The 23,814-nt window shown below is 32.6% G+C and overlaps 1 protein-coding gene across 1 annotated transcript; it reads left to right on the forward strand.

The window, feature by feature from the left end:
* Window positions 1–1,823: 1,823 nt before the first annotated feature.
* On the forward strand, window positions 1,824–14,415 carry LOC120432213 (carboxypeptidase B-like). The gene is made up of 3 exons (XM_039597373.2): window positions 1,824–2,333; window positions 6,597–6,788; window positions 13,455–14,415. The coding sequence occupies exons 1-3, from the start codon at window positions 2,042–2,044 to the stop codon at window positions 14,366–14,368; spliced, it is 1,398 nt and encodes a 465-aa protein (XP_039453307.1). The 5' UTR covers window positions 1,824–2,041; the 3' UTR covers window positions 14,369–14,415.
* The last annotated feature ends 9,399 nt before the right edge of the window (window positions 14,416–23,814 follow it).

Raw genomic sequence — 23,814 nt, forward strand, 5'->3', positions numbered from 1 at the left:
TGTTTGGATTATTAGTATTGAAAAAATACGAATTGCTGCAACAACATATTTTATTGGGAAATAAATACATAAAAGTACTTAAAAACTGATAAACAGTTGTTTAAAAAATTGTCCAAGCAAAATATAGTGATAATATGAAAATTTACTATTTATCATCTGAGTAATGTTTTTTCGTAAAAACGATCAAATTTATAGTAAAATATTATTATTCAATCTAAAAATGAAAGAAACGTTCCAAATACATTCTAATCTGATGTATCTAAGTGATAACAGTTCAATTGTTAGCAAATTAACATGTTGTCTCATGCATTGTTCGTCTTGCCCCACTAGCTGAGTAGAACGTACGGAAAATCAAAAATTTAAAAATCATTTTTTACATTAAAAAACAGGATTTTTAAAAAACTTGTTCTATCAAAGTCTTAGTCAAGACCTGGAATAAGATGATTATAAAAAAATCCGACAGATTTTTTAACGTTTTTAATAAGTTATAGAGCATTTCCTTAGCTTGTTACACTTGTCCTCCTACTCCAAATGCCGGAACTGGTAAATTTCAAGCTCAATCATACATTTGTACTTTTAATGATTACTTTGTTGTGGAATTATCAATTTGAATGCCGCAATACATTGTGGTTCAGATCGCAAAATTAAGTGGAAAATTGATGAAGTTTGGTCAAGTTTTAACATGTTAACCCAAGTAACATTTTTTGTTGCGGATCCTTAAATGCAACTATTTCGTAACACCCAATATGTGCTATCACAACATAGTTAGAACACTCGTGGTGCCCTAAAAAGCGCACGAAAATTTTGTGTTGGCAACATTTAGCCGCTTGTTTCAACTTTGTTACGACGAAGTTCCAGAAACAATTTGTTTGTCTAAATATGTCGGTAAAGTAGTTTGTTGTGTTGTCATGATGTTGCCGTTATGTTGTCGTTTAATTTGTGCGAAACAAAAAAAAACCTTTTTAGACAAGAAAAAAAAACTAATTTGCCCCTGTCGGGATTCTGTACTGGTACCTTCAGATCTTCACACCTTGCCTCTACCACTGAGCCACGGATGAATTGATGAAAGGGTAAATGGTTGGGCTGAACTGTATCTAAGGATTTTTGATTTCAATATTATTCTTAGCACACAAATCGGGCTAAGTCACATGTTGCAACAATGGAACCAATAAGTTTTCAATATGTTTCGATTACAAAACGAAATGGATTGTTGCAAAATTGTTTTCAATTCGGAAGGTTTGCAACATTGCAACGTATTGTTGCTAAAAGGTCATTTTTATGTTTCTACAGCATAACAAAACAAAAACTGGACTTAGTCAAATTTATCATGTTGCCAAATGCTACTTGGGAAGTCTTGAGAATATTGTGGCAAATAGGAAGGGGCCACTTTAGACTTGGTTGAAAACAAGGGTGGTTCACGATTAAAGTGTTAATAAAATCAAACTTTGCAGAAATATTCTTGCTTTCTTCTAAAAAGTTGTTGGCAATTTTGTTCAAGGCATCAACATTTTATCTCGCTCAAAAATTATCCAACTGTATGTTTTTCTATGTAATGTTATTGACAAATTGCCACAGGATGTGGGTGTTCAACCTGTTAGAACCTTACTGGTTAATGTAGGTCAAGAAAAAAGATACCAGACCAGACTACCAATAAGTATACCGTCATCATCGTCTCCATTCTCATTATCAATATTTAAGCATTTCTCTTCGCATCTCAAGAACCGTTTTCGAAGAACAAAAAAAAACAAACTTGTATTCATATGCAAATGTGATATTGTGCCATCTCCCCTTCCTTCATCAGGTAGTCTGACCAAGTGTTCTTCTTGCGCGGCAGCAAGTTCTGAATTTACAAGTACCTATACTCTCTCCTTAATGAAGAACGAGGTGTGGTCGTCGTGATCAAGCGTGAAGAACGGGACCGTTGAACTCGTTGAACCGGCCGGCCAACCAACCGGGAGCTGGTTCACAAAAAAACGTTATAAAAGCCAGCCGGGACCGGCCGCCGGTGGTCAGTTTCGATCGCGGTTTCAATGGTGAAAAAATGAAGATCTTTAAGATTGCAGCACCGATTCTGGTGCCTCTAGTGCTCGTGCTAAACGTTGTGAGTGGACTATCGATCGTGGAAAAGGATGGATCGGATGCTCTGGTGGTAGATCCGGAGGTTCCGGAACAGATTGCAGCGGTAGAAGTAGAAGAGCAGGGTGGTTCCGCAAGGCAAGAGGCGGCCAAAGAAGAACCGGTGCCGGTCAAGTACGATGGAGCTCAGCTGTGGCGAGTGGATTACGACGATCAGGATAAGCGCAATGCGGTGGCGGAGTTGCAGGATAAGTTTGGTGTGTGATGGGGGAATAGCATGTAATTCTATCGAACCGCTAATTTTGGCAGATCAGAACTTTGACCTTCGATTAAAACTTTGCTATTTTTTTGCTAAATAACTTGTTAGGCTAGAAAAAATCTGCAAATTGGTTGCAAATACAATCAAATCCTTCACCTAAAAATAGGAACGATTCTAGTGACTAACTAAGCAATACCAGTCATGAGAAAGATAAGTTTATCCGAAGTTTAATGGAAGACCTTTCGATAATCCAGTTTGAACAATATTTAATTTTTATCATTACAACCGGAAAATCAGAGAGATAAACGATTGTTATTTATTATTATTTGCAAATTCGGACCCGTTTAAACATATTTTAAATATTCGTGAGATTTCGTACCGCAAAATTATTTTTTTCACGAAAAAATATGTGGGGGAAATATACAAATTTTAAGCCTAATAAGCGGTCGTGTTTGAATGATGCTGGATAATCTGGAGTGTTCCTTGAAATTTACTAAAACCAAGTACACCAACGAGTAGAGCAACTTTTTGTGAACATTTCTGTTTATTTTCACTTTTAATAATAGTTATGCTATTCCTATTACAAGCATTTTAAAAAAATATTTCCAAAATGCATTCTAATCAGTCGAGTGCATTGGGCCACGCCCATTTTCCTATTTTCAGCTTAGTTCTTTTTTTCTTCCAGCGCTCTTTTGGGTCTGCTTAGTGCTGCCAAAATTGATGAAATTTTAAGCGAACACTCACGAAAAGTAGCATTTATAGAGAAAATTCCCTGGCATCACTGGCTCACTCCAACAGGCGCTGCACCAGCATGTTGGTGGTGTTGGTGGCCACCCTTTGTTTTTTATTAGCCTTCGCTTCTCGCTCGGTTTTCTTCAGCCTTCGATTGGAATGGATGGTCAAAATTCAAACGTCAAAAGACTTGGCGCGTTTGTTTTTTCTATGGCGCTTGCTAATTATTTACATTTTTCGGGATTATTCTTCAATTGAGTGCCTTAATAATGATCAAAAGAACATGTTGCCGGTAGTTGGAAGCAATTTCATATCTTAAGCGCCGTGAAAAAGTAAGCGAAAGTGAAAAGTTAATTTTGGCGATATTCATTAAGCGTTTGAGGGATTCTCGTGTGTGTCACTGTGTGTGCCAACAAAATGATGAGAAATGGTCTCGCAAAATAGAAATTATGATCAAAAGTGCATTAAATTTTATATTTTTGTCCAGTAAATGGCAAACATTTGCGTGCTTACTTGAGGCGGTGCTGTTGCTGGTAAGTTTATAGCCTAAATAGTATTTTTGCATCAAACTCTTCATATGACGAAGATAGGTGTTTGATTAGAAAGGGTATATTTCCACTATTTGGCTAAAATTTAGATTTTTTGAAAACAAATCAAATTTTTGAAATCCCTCAAAAATAAATCTCGATTCTAACATTTCTAGAAGATTTAAAAATATTTAAATCTTTTAAATTCTGTAAATTAAAATTAAAAGAATTACAAAAAAGCAGTTTACAGAAATTTTTAGTTCAAGCGAAATAAACATAATTTTTCATAGAATTTATAAATAATGTTGAAAAATTCTATTTTTTATAAATATTAAGGATTTTGTTACATCTTTTAAAATCCGAGAAATTATATTTTTTTTATTCTTAGAATTTTCAAAATTCCTATAATTCCTAAAATTAGCAAAAAAAAAATCAAAAAATTTATACTTTTTAAAATGTTCAAATTCATAATAAAAAAATGAAATTCCTAAATTTGTCAATACTCTGAAAATTTAAATGATTTAAATTTATAAAACTCATAATTTTTTTTGCAATCTTAAAATTAAAAAAAAATCTAAAAATTATAAAATTAAAAAAAATAAAATTCTTAAAATTTTTAATTTCATATTTTTTTTCAAAACCTAAAAAAATCTTAAAGGTTCTCATTTTTAAACATGTAAGAGAAAAATTTGAAATTCTTAAAATTTCTTGAAATTTAAATTTCCCAGAATTCCATTTAATTTTTTAAACATTATTTAAATTATTTGAAAAAATATGATTATTTCGTTAGAACTAAACATTTCTAGAAAAAATATTTGTAAAAATCTCAACTTTTAAAACATTATTTAAATTATTTTGAAAACATGATTGTATTGCAACGGAATTGGTGAACAACAATTATCACACATACATGACGAAATCCAGTCTGCAACCCGCTAAGATCACCATCTCAATGCGAATACGAATAAAAAAGTAAAAGTAATTATGTCACAGACATAACCGGAATGGCGTAGACTACGTAAAGTTTTGATATGTGAACAGAGTTTTCCATTTCTTAATTTTGATGAATTAGCTAGACGCTTGAAATACATTAACGGAATAAGATCGTGAATGCGATCGGTAAATTAAATCGGACCGTGTACGTACCGGTTGTTGAAACGGAATTTATATACGATTCAAATTGACTTTTACTAGAAAGAGATGGCAAATCTAATGCGAAACAAACCGCAGCTACCATGTAAACATACTATGAATGTGTTGATAAATCTTTGACTAGACAACATCGAATGGAGGAAGGAAAGAGAAGAACGAAAAACGATTTTTTCGCGAACCGAATGAATGTTTGGTAGCAGAATGAGGGGGAGGGAGAGGGGTTGGGGGCGAGAACAGCCTCAGAAAGCTGTGCAGTCCGTCGTCCCCGAAAACCAAAATTTCGTTCCTGAAATTTAAACTGTTATTATTCATTGCGCTGCCTCGCCCCGGGTGGGACGAGGGACGGGGAGTGAGGCAACTCCGAGGAGTTGGGAAGTTTAACAACTAGAATTTGGAAGTTTCACAACCACGGCTTGACCCACGAGAGGCAACTTTTCGGCGAGAAGGCAACAGGCGCGCGCCTCATCTTGTTGCTGCCTCGTCCCGGGTGGGACGATCCAAACGGTCCGGCCATCGAGAGGCAACTGGCTGACGGTGACGACGAGAAGGCGATGCGCACTTCTTTTGCAGTTCTGGTCCCTCTCTCTCCTGCTGCTGCTGCTCTGAGCTGAGCTTTCCTGCTGCTGCTGCCGGTCCGACGTCTGAGACGTGAATGATAGAATGGGCTGAGCGCGCGTTCTTATACATGATTTCGGTCCGCTACTTCCCCTCCTTTTTCGCGACCGACACCCGGTCGCGTTGCTCGGGTGATTTTCCCCTCAAAATAGGTACTTGACATTCCCGTCCGTGAGTGGGAAGCGCTCATTTTACTTGCAAAATCTCTGCATTTTGAAAACATTTTAAAACATTCAATTGTTTCAATAGTTAAACTATTTTGCCAACAATGAAAGTTTTAGAGCAAATTGCTGAATAATTTTCGAATCGAATGGAACATAAATCGTGTCGATTCGATTAGAGGGAAGGAAGATATAAGCGTTTGACGGATGACGCAGTTATCCAGGGCCTTCGGCCCGGGTTTTTTGGAATGGCACCCCAGTACCTTCGACAAAGACGTAGTCTACGTCAAAATCAAGTAATTTTAATTTCCTATTACATACTTGCTTCTGCTTTGACCATAGCCATAAACATGGCATACAAAACTTTCGATAAAAATTGTTGTAGCTTTTATTTGCCATTTCACTACAAAAACTGTGTTTTTAAAATAAAATTTCCCACAGTGGAATACCAACTTAAGGTTTCACTGCAATCAAGGTAATAGTACATTTTAGAAGGTGAAAGGAGGTACTTTATGCTGTAAGTAAAATGTAATTACAAAAGCAGAATCGGTCATAACCAGGTCCCAGTACCGAAAATGACCTAATAAAAATAATTTTATGAAAAAAAGGTGAAAGGACTTTTCAGAGAAAATGTATTGTACTGCAAAAATTGTGTAAATTTACATTTTATTCTATGTAACGTTGCTTTTTTACAACATAAAATTTGTGATTTGACAAGTTAGCAAATAAATTATCCAGTAATGCAATACCATCTTTAGCATGTATTCTTTAACTTTAACACCTAAACTCCCAAGCTCGAGAAAAAGGGGGAATTTGTATGGATATTCCCCCTTTGTCTCGAGCTTGAGAGTTTAGGTGTTAAAGAACGTGAAGTATTGCCATGTTTATTTTTAATGACAATAAATATTTGAAAAACTGTTTTGATTTTCACTATTTTTATCAACTAACCTTCTAGATACCGGTGATCAAACTTTTTTTTCTCAAGTTTCACTTATTGCTGGTCTTATCTGCCACACTCTCATCAATTATTCACTAAACTTGTTTTTCTTCCTTTCTCCAATGACACTCAACCAGAGGCCTCCATGTGGAACTACAACGTCAACAGTTCGGTGGACGTGTTCCTGCCGGAACCCCAACTGACCAAAGCGCGCCAGTTCCTGTCGGCGGCCAGCGTCCCCTTCGAGGTGGTGATCGACGACATGCAGCGCGCAATCGACGAGGAAAATCCGTCCAAGGACCAGCTGGACCTGTGGGAGAATCGCGACGGTAAGATCCGCGGAACGAACGCACCGTAAGTCCTTTCACCCGCGGAGGCACTGACTGACTGACGGAACCCCACTCGGGTTTTCAAGTCAGGTTGCCGGTTGTCACGGGCTTGTTTTGACACCCCGTTACCCCTCTTTTAAGTTGCGTTTTCGTGTGCGTTTTTCCACCAACTGGAAGGTGTTTGACAAAGGAGCCACTTCTCCTTGGTTTGCACTTGAGCGATTGGGGGAAGGAGTGTGTCCAATTATGCATTTTCACGCATCTCCCTTCACGTTTGAATTGGCGGCTTTGATTGAGTTCTTTGTTGAAAGGAATCGTTTATAAATCCGTCACACTTGCGCGGCTGGAAATGTTGTGGAGCAGTTTGCGCGATTTGCGAGTCACATTTCGTTGAGTTGCGTTCAAAACTTGCACGCAAGTTAGGCTAAGCGTTGTGCTGCCATCTGTTGACAAATTATTAAACTGTAGTTTTGTAATACAGTCATGAAAATTGATGAACTGTTATTCCAAGTTATTAACTTCGATTAATTACAGATTTCATTGGGGATCATCCATATTTTAAATGAATTTTATAATTTTAACTAATGTACTTAAGGCCATTGCAATTTTTCAATCAAATTTTTGACTGTTCGAAAATAAAAAAAAAGGTGCAACAAAAATACTTCTTTTTATTTTTATTAAAAATTGGTTGTGCTTGTAAACTATTTCAAATAAATTGTACAACATTTATTTTTTGTATTTTTAATCAAATTGGACTTTTACAAAATTAGAATTTTGGGAACAAAGATCGGAAAAAATATGTTTTCATAAATTCGTTGATATTTTGCATTTTTTGGTGGTAGCATCACAGTAATCTATTGTGTATAATTACTTGTGATACTGTTGACTTGGAATTTAACTTCAGCTGTAAACAATTGAGAGTACATTGTATGACGTTTACTTACGCATTTTTGATCACAAAAATGCTTTGATTTACATAGAAAAAGACGTAAAAATTGAAAAAAATCATAAATTTATTGATATTTTGAAAATTTTAGACAGTTGCAAAACTGTAATAATAGATAAAAGCATTTTCTAAATTTTACTTAAAAATCTATCAATTTTAAGATTATTTTTTTTTTGAAATTAAATATGTCTTTATTGAACATTCTTATAATAATTACATTTCTTTTACATGATAAGTGGTATGGCCTAATGCTCTTCATCTTTGTTGTATTTTTTGTTTTATTATTAACTGATCACATTTATTTATTTGCTTCAAATTGTTTTACATTATTGCATTGAATTGAATACATTTGGGTAAAAAAGAAAAAAAAAACACTTTAACAACTAATCCTAACTTAAAACTAAAAAAAAAAATAAATTCATTGAAATATTCAAAATCACTAGAACGAGTAAACTACGAACTGTATTTTAAGATGAATGCTCCAAGCGTTCTTACTTGTTCTTGGCGAGTTTTGCAACCACGCAGTGTTGTTGTCATCTCGATGAAAATGTTCAAAAGTTCTTGTGGTGAAAACAGGTCACTACTGCCTTCATCCGTTGATGCTGGTTGGTTTTCCCTCGGTTGCTGACTGAAGCCTGGAGGTGTTGTATTCTCTGCAACTTTTTGCCGCTGATTCAACGGCAATGGCTGCAGATTTGGAACCACTCGAACAGATCCTGCTCCTGGTGACGCCAAAGCAGGAAAATCCACGTCCGTGTATGCTGGTGGTGTTTTGCGACGATTTGGTTGGTGCCTCGTCGTCGCTTGCTGCCGAATTTTTACAAACTCAGCACGTTTTGGGCAGCTCCGATTCTTGGTCGAATGGTCGCCGCCGCAATTGAAGCATTTAGCTTCGATGTTCTCGTTGATTGTTTCGCAAGCTTGAGTTTTGTGCTCACCTCCGGAGGTTGCACAACGACTCTTGATGAAACAGTTCCTTCCACCATGCCCAAACTGCAAGCAATTTGAACATTGTGTCACGTCACGGTGCACTGGGCGATAACGTTCCCAAGTCACGATGATGTTGAAAATTGCCCGAACTGCTTTCAGCTCAGACGGCGTTGTCGATCCTTTCTCGAGATGAACCAGGTACAGTTGATCACGATACTTGATGTCCTTGTTGTGTCTCGTCATCTTGAAGACTTCGATCACGTTCAACTTAAGAGTTTTGAGCTCTTCTTTCAGCACACTCACATCCATGTCGTACAGGCCTCGGAGGACCTGTTTCATGGGGCGTTTACCTGGATCGTCATGGCTGTAGTATTCAATCTTTGTGTTGTTCAGGAAATCCCGAACGTAGTTGTAATCCTTTCTGGTAGGTAGCAGAATTTTGAGTCCATCAGCACACAAGCGAATGGAAGCTCGTAAAGCACCAGATTTGATAAACCCGGTCAGCCACTTTCGCACCGAATCCGATGACGATGTTTTCACAAAAATGGGTGGCAACTTTTCCCGTCGTTCAAATTCTTCCTTCTCGCTCACGTCCACAGGGAGGGTAGCGAACTGGTTTCCAGACAACTTTTGAGCGTCCTTGCTCAAACTGCCTGGCTTTGCAGGTAGCGCTTCGGCATTCTTTAGCTTCTTCAAATCTGCCGATCCTGCTGGTGAGGACCGCCTCTTTTTCTTGCCGTGAGGCATTTTTGCACTTTTTAAGCACTTTTCAGGAGCTAATATCCAGGAGTACCTCACTGATTGGTGTTCCACAAGGGAATCAATTTTAAGATTATATATTTTAAAACCAAGAAAAATACACTAAACAACTAATTTGAATTCGAAGAACTATTTTTTTTTTTGCCTTTCTTACTAAAGAAAGGTATAGGTTTTACTTTTCAATTCTAGAATTCGATATTTTGAATATTTAATTTTTAATATTTTAAAACTTTCTTCTTTCTTTTTATTCTTAATTTAAAGAATTTGAAAATATAAATTTATGAATCATTCTAAAAATTTGAATAATAAAAAAAAATCAGCAATTTCAACAATTTGAAGAACTTTATTTTTTATGAATTTTAAGAATTCGGTCAGTATAAATAATAAGAATGTTACTGAAACCTGCAAGCAGGCCTGCAAAATGTTTCCAACCCAGCGTACACATGAAGCAAACCAAAATGTCAGTTCACTGCTAGCATCTGACTGTAAGCCTACTGTGTCCGTTCAACCACTGCCGTCTGACTCGTGCCGGTCGGCTGCTGGAGAATGAGAGACGTGAAAAAATGAGCTACAGTCACTCAATTCGTGTCGTATGACTGACTCGTAAAATCCTATCTAAACACTATTTTGACTATTTTTAAACAATTGAATGGTTCTAGACTGTGCAAAACACTTAAAACAACCATAACTTATATTCAAAATTACATTTCCACGCATAAATACCAACTTTTTGTGTAAAAACTTGTTTCTTTATGTGTGTGCGTGCAACGTCGAATGAGCGTTGGTCGACTACTGCCTCGCATTGCAGCTGCTCAGTGAGCTAGGGCACTCACGACTGAGTCGGGTTTGTTTATGTCATGGTTTTGCGGTTCTGTGAATGGATCTGAAAAAATCGTGTATGCGTCGCCGATTTTCGCGTCAGGACCCCTGACATTTTCAGCTCTGCCTGCAAGGACATAAAAATAAAAAAAATGATCCTCAAATTGAAAATTTTAAAATAGGAATAATAAATCAAGATTTTAAAGGATTCAATTTCGATTTTTTTTAATTTCATTAAACTCTTCTAATTCTAAAAATTAAATTGAATGGATTTCCAAAATTTTTAAATAAAAAAATAGAATTTAAAAAATATGAACTATTTTTTCAAATTAAGAATTTGAAAATCTTTAAACATTTTAAAAATTTAAAGACAGTTCGAATGTTCAAAAACATTAAAAAGTGAAGGATTTTTAAAAATTGAAAAAAATCATGAATTTTAAAAATATCAAGAATTATTTTTTTTATTTGTAGAATTTGTTAAAAAATAAAATAATTCTGAGAATTTTAAAAGTATTATTTATTAATACTTGAATTTTTTTAAAAATTCAACAATCTCATAAATTTTAGAATTTTAAAAATAATTGAATTTAAAAAAAAGAAAAAAAAAACAGCAGCATTTTAAAATTTTGAATAATTGAAAACAATAAAAATTATAAACAAAAAAAAGAAGTTAAAACAAAAAAAGAAAAAAAAGCAGCAGCATTTTAAAACTTTGAATAATTGAAAAAAATAAAAATTATAAACAATAAAAAAAATTAAGAAGTTTAAACATTTAAAGAATCTTAAAAAAATAAAAAAAAAATAAAAAATACAGAAAATTTAAGAAATTGAAAATATTAGAATTACATGATTTTAAAATTGAAGAATAAGCAAAATTTTAAGAATTTAAGAAATTTAAAAAAAATCAAGAAAAAAGGCAACTAAATCAAATTAAAAAAAGCAGCAGCATTTTAAAACTTTGAATAATTGAAAAAAATAAAAATTATAAACAAAAACAAAATAAAGAAGTTAAAAAAAGCAGCATTTTAAAACTTTGAATAATTGAAAAAAATAAAAATTATAAACAATAAAAAAATTAAGAAGTTTAAACATTAAAAGAATCTTAAAAAAATAAAAAATACAGAAAATTGAAGAATTTGAAAATATTAGAATTACATGATTTTAAAATTGAAGAATTTGCATAATTTTAAGAATTTTAGAAATTTAAATAATTTCAAGAATTATGGCAACGAAATCAATTTTACAAATTTTATAAGTTAAAAAAAGAATAAAAAGCTTCAGAATTTTAAAAAAGATAAGAATTTAAAAAAAATAAGAATAAAACCAATAAAAAAAATTTAGCGTTTTAAGAATATAAATTATAATATTTCAAAATATAAGAATTTTAAGATTTGTAAAATTGAATGATTTCAATAATTTTAAGAAATTCTGATTTTCAAGAATTTAAGGAATTCAAAACATTTTTAGAATTTTAAGAATTTTAGAACTTTGAAAATTTTCAAATAATTCAAAAAACTTCATGAACTTTTAAAACAGGTAATACATTAATTTTTTAGCTTTTATTTCTATAAACTTTTATTTATGATTTTTTTTGGAAGTTAAAGATTTTTAAGGAATTTTAAGAGTTAAACTGAATAACGAACAAGCATTTTTAAATTTTCACATAATCATCAATCCAACTCAAAAGTAATTCTTTTCACAGCTTGAGCCAAGCACCTGTGCATATCAAATTAAAAGGTGGTGCTTTTCACAAAGCAGCAACGGATTGAATAAAATTCCTCAAATTAAAGTAAAGCAAGTGGGTAAATTTTCGCCCAACAATGGAATGCAGCAAAGAGTGAAAAGACGAAACCTTTTCCTCCGCACCTTATAGAAAATTTGACTCATGACTTTACAAATCGGAAAGCGTGTTTCCTCCCCATGGAAGTAACCCCTAGCTCACCAATCGTCCTCCCGACAGAAATTTAACGCAAGTTGCATTCAAAACTTGCACGCAAGTTGAATTCGGCGTCGTGCTGCCATCTAGTGACAATTTTTGAAAATCACTTCGCATTTTTTAGGCGCTTTTCGTCAAACCAAGGGTTATTTCCGGCCAACTATCGTCATTTTTGGAGCTCGCTCTATAAATTTCCACATCCTTTTGCAGGGGTTGGGTGAACACTCTGGCGCAGCCGATTTCTGCTCGCATGTGTGTGTGTGAAAATGATTGATTGATTGAACGTTCTGCCTGGTGGCTTGTCGCGCGGGGAGCCAGGAGAGGGGGAGTGGTGTTGATACAGCACACACATGTGGAACAAATTTATGATGTGCACAACAAACAGACATACAGACATTGGCGGAGGGGGGTGGGATTCCATTGTGTTGCCCTTGGCAATGGATTTGGACACATGTCCAACGTCGACATTGATTAGCTTCAAGAATTGTTAAATTTGTATTTATTTTTTTATTTTTTCATGTGACTCAGTCATATTTAGTTGAAAAAATCCAATTGCAATTCAATTTCTGAACAACAACAAAAAAGACTGGCGTGAAACGCACATAAATCAAATCAAAAACGAATTAGCAGCAATAATTTATGAAGTTCACTCCCACGAAACTCGAAACCCCAACGCTTCCGAAAAGGTAATTTCCGGCGAGACTAAACGTTCGTTTATCGCTTATGAAGCAGCAGCTCTTACCTCGGCCAACCACCGTTCCATCCTTGATTTAATGCAACCTCCTGCTCCCGGGAGGTATTATAATAATCGCGTGTTGAATCCCTTTTCACCCCAAACTTTCGAGGGGAGAAATAAATATAAACACTTTCCAACTTTTTTTTCGAATTCGAACCCCTCTCGATCCACCTAATTAAAGCAATTATCCGGAGCTCCTGCAATAAACAACTTCAATTCCACGCACAAAAGAAAGCAATTTTACGACTTGAGGTGTAATTGCCGCGCGAGCTCCACGACGTGTAACCAACATCACCTTAAGCGCGAAAAAAAACTTGCTCGTTTTGTTTTATCAATACTCATTTAAGTACCCGCCACAACCCCTCCTCACCAACAAATACAACACAATTGCAATTAGTCACACCCCTCAAACGTTGTACGCGATTACATTTCGATTTCAAGCTCCTGCGTTCAGAATTCGTTCGTTGCATGCAACAACTTGCACGCAAGTTGAACCCCCAATACTACCGCCATCTATTGAGCAAATTTTGACTTTCCCAGGCCATCGCATGACGTGGACGGCCTACCACCGGCTCGCGGACATCCACGAGTGGATGGACTACCTAGCGGACACGTACCCCCAGCTGTGCAGCACCCGTAGCATCGGCAAGTCGCACCAGGGCCGGGACCTCAAGGTGCTCCGCATCTCCAACGGGAACCCGGCGAACGCGGCCATCTGGATGGACGGCGGAATTCACGCCCGCGAGTGGATCAGCCCGGCGACGGTGACCTATCTGGTGAACGCGCTCGTCGAGGAGTGGGACGACCAGCCGGAACACATGCGCAACGTGGACTGGTACGTGCTGCCGGTGCACAACCCGGACGGGTACGAGTACACCCAGCAGTACGACCGGCTGTGGCGCAAGAACCGCCGAAGCGCCCTGTACGGACCGTGCTCCGGGGTGGATCTGAACCGCAACTACGGCTACAAGTGGGGCGGCCAAGGTTCCTCCAAGCAACCCTGCTCGGACATCTACGCCGGGTCCGGACCATTCTCAGAACCGGAAACCAAGGCCGTGTACAACTTCATGCAGAGTTCGGCCGCCAACTGGAAGGGCTTCCTCACGTTCCACAGCTACGGCCAGTACATCCTGTACCCGTGGGGTTACGACCGGGTCGTCCCCCCCGATCACGAAGACCTGAAGCGAGTCGGAGACGAAGCCGCCCAGCGGATGCGCCAGTCCGGCGGACAATCGTACACGGTCGGCCCATCGGGGAATACCCTCTACCCGGCGTCCGGCGGTTCGGACGATTGGGCCCGCGGCGAGATGAACATCAAGTACGCGTACACGGTCGAGCTGCGGGACAGTGGCCGCAACGGGTTCGTCCTGCCGGCCAGCGAGATCATCCCGACCGGGAAGGAGTCGGCGCTGTTTATCGACACGATCGCGAGTGCCGTTGCGAAGCTCAAGTAGGGGGATTTTGTTGGTTTTTCAGTCGAATAAAGAGATCTTCGCTACAATTGTATTTTTTGTATTGTCTGTCATTATTGTTCAAAATGTATCAACTCAAATTGCATTTATCAATTGACGAAAAAATTATGGTTTTGCAATGCTTTATTAGAGGATCTAATTAATTGTTGTTGATGTGTCCACTTTTTTTTAGAGGATAAGGGAAATTCTCCACGGTATCCTCAAGTGAATTTCGCTTGAAAAAAAGTCAAATTTCAAGCCTGATTTTTAAATTTGAAATTTCATGACTGTAATTGTCATTGTCATTGTAGATAGTTACAGTTATGCTACTATCTATAGTTTGCAAAACATCAATGAATTTATGAAAACAAAATGCCTAAGCTTTTACGTTATTTACCGATCTGCGATCGATTATAAAATTCAACTTTACAATACAAATTTTAAAAATCCAAAATTCACGGTTGTGTGGATAGCATTTTGCTTGCCAATTCAAAGGACAAGGGATCAAACCACGCCGTGGGATGGAACCTGGATCATTTGCTTACAATGCCTTTAAGAACATTTTAAGTTGTTCCTTAATTCTTAAAATTTCTTTAGATTTTTTTAATTCCTTATTTTTGTTTAATTCTTGAAATTCTTTAAATTCATTAAATTCATGAAATTCTTAAACTACTTTAAATTATTTAAATTCTTTAAATATTTAAATTCTCTATTTTTTTAACTTCTTTAAATTCTTAAAATTTCTAAAATTCTTAAAATTCATTCTTAAAATTCCTCAAATTCTTATAATTCTTAAATTTTTTTAATTTTTTGATATTCTTAAAATTCTTAAAATACTTAAAATTCTTAAAATTCTTAAAATTCTTAAAATTCTTAAAATTCTTAAAATTCTTAAAATTCTTAAAATTCTTAAAATTCTTAAAATTCTTAAAATTCTTAAAATTCTTAAAATTTTTAAAATTCTTAAAATTTTTAAAAATTTTGAAAATTTTAAAGTTCTTAAAATTCTAAAAATTCTATAAATTCTAAAAATTTTAAAAATTCTAAAAATTCTAAAAATTCTAAAAATTCTAAAAATTCTAAAAATTCTAAAAATTCTAAAAATTCTAAAAATTCTAAAAATTCTAAAAATTCTAAAAATTCTAAAAATTCTAAAAATTCTAAAAATTCTAAAAATTCTAAAAATTCTAAAAATTCTAAAAATTCTAAAAATTCTAAAAATTCTAAAAATTCTAAAAATTCTAAAAATTCTAAAAATTCTAAAAATTCTAAAAATTCTAAAAATTCTAAAAATTCTAAAAATTCTAAAAATTCTTAAAATTCTTAAAATTCTTAAAATTCTTAAAATTCTTAAAATTCTTAAAATTCTTAAAATTCTTAAAATTCTTAAAATTCTTAAAATTCTTAAAATTCTTAAAATTCTTAAAATTCTTAAAATTCTTAAAATTCTTAAAATTCTTAAAATTCTTAAAATTCTTAAAATTCTTAAAATTCTTAAAATTCTTAAAATTTTTAAAATTCTAAAAATTCTATAAATTCTAAAAATTCTAAAAATTCTTAAAATCCTGAAAATTCTGAGAATTCTTAAAATTCTTAAAATTCTTAAAATTCTTAAAATTCTTAAAATTCTTAAAATTCTTAAAATTCTTAAAAATCTTAAAATTCCTAAAATTCTTAAAATTCTTAAAATTCTTAAAATTCTAAAAATTCTAAAAATTATAAAAATTCTAAAAATTCTAAAAATTCTAAAAATTCTAAAAATTCTAAAAATTCTAAAAATTCTAAAAATTCTAAAAATTCTAAAAATTCTAAAAATTCTAAAAATTCTAAAAATTCTAAAAATTCTAAAAATTCTAAAAATTCTAAAAATTCTAAAAATTCTAAAAATTCTAAAAATTCTAAAAATTCTAAAAATTCTAAAAATTCTAAAAATTCTAAAAATTCTAAAAATTCTAAAAATTCTAAAAATTCTAAAAATTCTAAAAATTCTTAAAATTCTTAAAATTCTTAAAATTCTTAAAATTCTTAAAATTCTTAAAATTCTTAAAATTCTTAAAATTCTTAAAATTCTTAAAATTCTTAAAATTCTTAAAATTCTTAAAATTCTTAAAATTCTTAAAATTCTTAAAATTCTTAAAATTCTTAAAATTCTTAAAATTCTTAAAATTCTTAAAATTCTTGAAATTCTTAAAATTCTTAAAATTTTTAAAATTCTTAAAATTCTAAAAATTCTATAAATTCTAAAAATTCTAAAAATTCTTAAAATCCTGAAAATTCTGAGAATTCTTAAAATTCTTAAAATTCTTAAAATTCTTAAAATTCTTAAAATTCTTAAAATTCTTAAAATTCTTAAAAATCTTAAAATTCTTAAAATTCTTAAAATTCTTAAAATTCTTAAAATTCTTAAAATTCTTAAAATTCTTAAAATTCTTAAAATTCTTAAAATTCTTAAAATTCTTAAAATTCTTAAAATTCTTAAAATTCTTAAAATTCTTAAAATTCTTAAAATTCTTAAAATTCTTAAAATTTTTAAAATTCTTAAAATTCTTAAAATTCTTAAAATTCTTAAAATTCTTAAAACTCTTAAAATTCTTAAAATTTTTAAAATTCTTAAAATTCTTAAAATTCTTAAAATTCTTAAAATTCTTAAAATTCTTAAAATTCTTAAAATTCTTAAAATTCTTAAAATTCTTAAAATTCTTAAAATTCTTAAAATTCTTAAAATTCTTAAAATTCTTAAAATTCTTAAAATTCTTAAAATTCTTAAAATTCTTAAAATTCTTAAAATTCTTAAAATTTTTAAAATTCTTAAAATTCTTAAAATTCTTAAAATTCTTAAAAATTTTAAAATTCTTAAAATTCCTAAAATTCTTAAAATTCTAAAAAAAATTAAAATTCTTAAAATTCTTAAAATTCTTAAAATTCTTAAAATTTTTAAAATTCTTAAAATTCTTAAAATTCTTAAAATTCTTAAAATTCTTAAAATTCTTAAAATTCTTAAAATTCTTAAAATTCTTAAAATTCTTAAAATTCTTAAAATTCTTAAAATTCTTAAAATTCCTAAAATTCTTAAAAAAAAATTAAATTCTTAAAATTCTTAAAAATCTTTAAATTCTTAAAAATCTTTAAATTCTTTAAATTCTTTAAATTCTTAAAATTCTTAAAAATCTTAAAATTCTTAAAAATCTTAAAATTCTTGAAATTCTTAAAATTCTTAAAATTCTTAAAATTCTTAAAATTCTTAAAATTCTTAAATTCTTAAAATTCTTAAAAATCTTTAAATTCTTTAAATTCTAAAAAATCATAAAATTCTGAAAATTCTTAAAATTCTTAAAATTCATAAAATTCTTAAAATTCTTTTAAAAATTTAAAATCTTAAAATTCTAAAAAAAAATCAATTCTTAAAATTCTTATTTTTTTTAAATTCTTAAAATTCTTTAAATTTTTTGAATTCTTTAAATTCTTTGACTTATTTTTTTTTAAATTCTATAGATTCTTCAAATTCTAATTTTTTTTTTTTGAAATTACTGAGCGGCGATAGGGGTATCGATTTTGAACATTCGGAAAAGACGTGTTTTTCAATAATTTGCAGCCTGAAATGGTGATGATATGGAAATTTGGTGTCAAAGTGACTTTTATGTAAAATTGGATTTCGTATTGAACAGGGACTAATTTTTACCCCTAAGAACAACGTTTCACGCTAATCGAAGAGGGATCGGCGATTTTTTTCCGATTTCGAGTGAGTTGACAGAGCCAAATTCTTTATTTTTTAATCCTGTAAATTTAATAAAGTCTTTAAAAGTTTTTTTTTTAATTTTCTGAGTTCTCTATTTTTTATTCTTTGAATTCTGTTATTTAATTTTATTTTTTTAAATTTTCCATGTTCTCAAGTTTTTTAATTCTTTCAATTCATAGTTTTTTTTTATTGCTTGGATTCTTGAAATTCTATAAATGTATTGAAAAAAAATCTCATAATTTTTTATAGTTTTTTAAGATTTTTAATTTTTAAATAAAATTAAATTGCCTAAAATTAAAAAAATAATATTTTCCCCTATTTTACGAATCCTCTAAATTGAATGTTTTAAAAATTTACATGTTTTTAATTTTCAAGAATTTTTAAATTCATAAATTTCTTTAAAGTTCATAAATAATCTTATAAATCTGAAAACAATTAAATAAAAAACTTCAAAACATTCTTTTAAAAAATCTCAAGTTCTGTAAATTCTCCAGATATTTGTAATCAGTTTCCGTTATATACAACCACATAATACTCAATTTTTATTAAATCCGTTCTCAAGACGAACAATTTGGATGACTTGGGAAGAAGAAGTTTTCATACAATTTGGAGGCCTTTTGTTTCGCATTTTTGTCGTGAATTGTGTGTGTGTGTGTCGATTGCGGGCGGTGGGGCAACGCGGTTGCTTGACTGGTTCGATCATTTTTTTAAGTGTCCCTTTTTCTCGCAATGATAATACCAGTCCTTTCTTTATCATCGTTGATCGGAAGGCACGCCGCCAGTTGAGTTTGTCGTAGTAATTGTTTTTTTTTTTCAAAATAACAGAGTGTTGATTGTGTTTCCTGCTTGCAGTCGATTGCAGGCGGCGAGGCCACGCACTTGCCTTACAGAATTATTCGTGTCTTGAGCGTTTTTGTTGAGTAATTGGTGTTTTGTTTTTTTTTTGTGCTCTGTAATCTTAATTAATTATTTTGTGATTTTAAAAGCCTTTCCTATATCATCGTTGATCGGAAGGCACGGCGTCGCGTAAATTGCGTATAAATTGTTCGAATAAGGTGTTAAATTTTCACGGTGAAAAAGCCATTTCTATCGTTGGTTAAAAGACACGTTGACATTTTGGATCGTCGAGTGAATAGTGGTGCAAAATTTTCATTTATTAGATATTGAAATAACTGTGTGTGAGTGCTTTCGATTTGATTGTTCAAGGCTTGGTTCAAGTAGAAATAATTAGGGTTAGATTACACGCCAAGCACTTTTCTTGTCAATAATCATAATTGCGGTACATTAGAAAACACCCGAAAATGTATTACAAAAATTAGAGCAGCCAGCCCTACTGCGTTGTGTTTACCGTAGAGAAGATTCTGAGAACGGATCACATTTCAAAGAATCTACAGTGAAGGCAGGATGCGTGTACATACCGAACCAAACGCTCCGATTCATTAGACGGCAAAACAATGTTTTCACTTCAAGTATTTACTTAGAATGGGTATTTTTTTTTTAATATGTTTCGGAGGCATTAGTCAATGACCAATGATAAACCAAATAAATTTAAATACAAAATGTGTGTTTTCAAATCCAAATCTCCCTATTTAGACTGTAATCCCGATTTGCCTAACACAATTCTTAAACCGCTTTTTTTTTTTTCTGATTAAGCATATAATTTAATGTTAAAAATTTGTGATGCGATATTTGATATTAGTTTGAATTGAAGACATATTTAAACATAATTTACAACTTAGTAGCACTCCCGACACGCGAACGATAACCACGTTTGCAACAATGTTCCAAAATCAATACTGCATTATTCATTTTTACGGCATAAAACGTACCGCGAGCAACAACAACAAAAAACAGAAAGAAAGGTCCATCCCACTCACCTTGGCCAACGCCAGCCGGCTCTCCTCCTCCCGCCGGGCAATCGCTTCCAGCTCCTCCAGCATGCCGTTCTCCTTCATCTCCATCGGCGTCGATTCGCAGGAAATGTCCCGCAGATCCACACACCACGGTTCCCGGTGTACCACCACTCCTCCCCCTCCTCCCCCACCAAACAGGGGTTGCTTGCGCATCAGGCGTTCCGCCTCCCGCAGAATCTCGTCTACGGTGCGGTCATCCGCCGGATTCGTTCCGTCCAACCCAGCCAGCCGGCTCACCTGCTCCAGGATGCTGTCCACATCGTGGTCTTGCTGTTGTTGTTGCTGCTGGCGGCCACACCCAGCGGCGACGCCCCCGTTGGAACCGGAAGTCGCGAGCAGGCAACTTTGCTCGTTCCGGAGAAACTCCAGAAAGGACGATTCGCTCGTTATGTCATCCAGCTGCTGCTGCTGGGCCTCGAGCAACTTTTCCATTTCCCCCTCTTGCACTTCCCGGAAGTGTGAATCACATTAAAATTAGCGAGCTGTTTGTTTTTCTTGTCACGGGCACGAAAAAAGGACACGACGCGCGGATCGAACGACGGACCGAAAACTGAAACAATCACGCAATTTCTGCGGTTCTTATCTTTCTTCTTGGCAGCCAGGGGGGGCCAGGTCGTCAAATTTTCACTCTTCTGTTTTCTTTCGTATTTTTCCACTCTGACAGGATCGGGAAAGTGGCTTGGGTCGAAAAAGAGCAGCAAGCCAAGGATAACGCGATTTGTGCGTGGGTGGGTGGGGAGGGAGGAAGTGTTTTTGTGGTGGGTCGAGCGGGTCGCCAGGGTAAACATCCCAGACGGAAAAGGGGGGCGCCTGGCGGGCGTTTTGTCTTGGGCGCTGCACTTAGCTGCGCAAGACGTCTGGCAGATTTTCCCCCCGACTGGCCCAAGAATGTTGCCAGAATTCTGGCGAATATGCAACAAACCGGTCGTGCACGGTTCAACCGATTGAACCGATTGGTTTTTGTGCCAGACAGCTGTGAGTTATCCCGCCAGATTTTCGCCAGATTCGTCGGGCGTCACGCAAAACCTGGCTAAAAGAAATGTGCCAAGTGTGTCTGAACTGCACGACAAACGTCCGCCTGCGCCAGACACTCAAATTTTCCAGATTTTTTTCCGACCGGGATAGAGATATCCACGGTTTCTGACACGCACACTATGATGCTGTGTTTATACTACTTTTACACAGACATAGGCAAATCGAGTAGATCAATCGTCTGTAAAAACCAGCTGTTTACCACGTGCTCGTGGTAGAACAAAGGACACAGCTGATTTTGACAGACGAATCATTCTACTCGATTTGCCTATGTCTGCGTGTAAATTTTTTTACAAACTAACACACTTTCGCGCGTGGACATCTCTAATAGAGGGAGGGGGGTACGTTCACCGAGTGGGTTTTGTTTTGAATGAAACGGAAAAGCGTAGAACAGTTTGGGGAATGTGGGCTAAAATGAAGAACAAATTTGGTGATTAGTTGGTTTAAGCTGTGCAATATCTTTCTTGTTTTCATAAACGAATATTTATCAAAATTTGATTGATTTGATTGGATTATTTAATAGTTTGAATAAATTTAACAAAATTTATAAGTCCAATGCAAATTTATGTTTAGTTTTGTCCCTTCCCACATTTCGAAATATTCCAAAAATATTTTATTTTATTTAAATTATTGAATAATATGCACTTCGGTTTGGTGGTGCGCGGATAATATTATTTTTTTATAATAAGGAGTATAAAAAGTTTTCCAAAGAACAAAAGTTGCTTAAAATGACCTCCTGAGCAAGGAAAAAAATCGGACAGTACAGGGTTAAGCATACAAACTGAGTTTTTTTTTTAATTAGAATTGAAAAAAATCAAGAATATTAACAATAGGGTCCTCAAGCCCTAAGTAAATTTTTAAGAACAACGTAAGAAACGCGAAAAAACCCTTCTGATCCAAGCTTCTGATCATTTTTTTTTTCATTTTTATCAAAAAAATAAATAAATTGGCAAGACAACATTTTTTAATGGATCAACTTTGGTCCCCTTTGAAGGAGCTGTCAATTAGGACCATTTCTGTCAAGATGGCCGCGAAGTTAATTTTTTTTTAAATTGATATAAAACACCATTTACAATCCTTTGCGGTCATACAAAGGGTCATTGTTTTCAGAAAAGTAAGCTTTATCGTTGTGAACAATAATATAACAAATTTTAAGAATTTGTTGAGTTAAAAAAATAAAAGAATATAAAAAATTAAGAATAACTGAATTTATTTTTTTATATTTTAAAAATATTTTCCTTTGTGCTGTCAGTTGACGTTATTTTTTTTTAAATATTTTTTAATATTTATGTTTGAAGAATTTTTGTAATTATTAAACATTAAAGAATTCCAAAAATGCTTAGATTTTTTTTAAATAATTATAAGAATTTGAATGTATTTAAGCATTCTAACATATTTAAGCAAGATAAAGAATTCAAAGATTTTTTTGTTATTTTAAAAATTCAATATTTTGTCTTGAATATAAGAAATTTTAAAAAGATTTAAGATTTCAAGAATTCAAGATTTTTTTAGAGTACTAAAATATTTAAGAATTTTATAAATTTCAAGAATATTTAATAATGATAATACATTATTTAAGGAACATTACTTACATAATTTAAAGCATTATAAAAAGACGAGTTCAAGAATTGACGAGTTCAAAAAAACCTCGAAGAAATTAAAAGTGAACAGTTTGAAGAATTTCTGTAATTTTGAAAATTCTAAAACATTGAAGAGTTTAAAAATGTTGATGTTTTTCTTAAAACAGATATTTGTTATTACTTTTAGAATCTAACATTTTATCATATATTTTAGGAATTATTAAAATATTTGAGAATTCAAGTATTTAGGACTTTTTTAGAGTACTAAAATATTTGGAAAATTTATAAACTTTAAAAGTATTTAAAAAGTAATTATAATACTTTATTTTAGGAACATTACATACAAAATTTAAAACATTACATTATTGAAAAAAAAAACAAGAATTTATTTCATTCACTATTAATTTGAAGAATTTCTGTAATTTTAAAAATTCCAGATCAAGTTTCAGAAATGTTGACAATTTATCTTAAAAATAAAAAAAAAATATTAGAATTCTATTTTTCTTAAATTTTTAGGAATTACAAAAAGATTTAAGAATTCAAGAATTAAAAAAAAATCAGAGTACTAAAATATTAAAAAAAAAGTTTCAAGAATGTACATTATTTAAGGATCATTACAAACAAAATTTAAAGCATTAAAAAATACGAGTTTTGTGAATTTGAAAAAATCAAAAAACTATAAATAATTTAAAAGTAAAAAATAATTCGAAAAATGAGAATTTTGAACGATTTCTGTAATTTTAAAAATTCTAAAACATTTAAAAGTTTCAAAAATGTTGAGAATTAAGAACACGAAAAAATTTAAGCATTCTAAAATATTTGAGAAAAAACAAGAACTCTTGATATTAAGGATTTAATATTTTAGGAATAAGTCAAATACCAATTTTAAGAACCTTAAGAATTTTATTAGTTTTAGTAAATTGAAGGATTGTATAAAAAAAATGAAAATGCCAAGAATTCACGAATTTTATTTGAATACTACGAATTATTTGTAATGATATCATGAATTTTAAAATTATGGTAATTTAATCTGAATAAAAAAATACGATGAGGCTGAAGAATAACATTATCTATAATTGTCAGTAATTTAATCCCGAGTGCCCAAGTTTAATTGATTCTTAGAAGGTTTATTAAGAACTTTGATTATTTTTTTTTTATAAATTTCAAGAGTTTTACGAATTTTGAGAT

Source organism: Culex pipiens, chromosome 1, assembly GCF_016801865.2.
Source record: "Culex pipiens pallens isolate TS chromosome 1, TS_CPP_V2, whole genome shotgun sequence".
NCBI classification, from domain to species: Eukaryota; Metazoa; Arthropoda; class Insecta; order Diptera; family Culicidae; genus Culex; species Culex pipiens.

Coding starts and splice junctions, on each gene's coding strand:
- LOC120432213 (XM_039597373.2), top strand. CDS start 2,042: ATGAAGATCTTTAAGATTGCAGCACCGATTCTGGTGCCTCTAGTGCTC. Junction 2,334..6,596: donor GGAGTTGCAGGATAAGTTTG/GTGTGTGATGGG, acceptor ACACTCAACCAG/AGGCCTCCATGTGGAACTAC. Junction 6,789..13,454: donor CCTGTGGGAGAATCGCGACG/GTAAGATCCGCG, acceptor TGACTTTCCCAG/GCCATCGCATGACGTGGACG.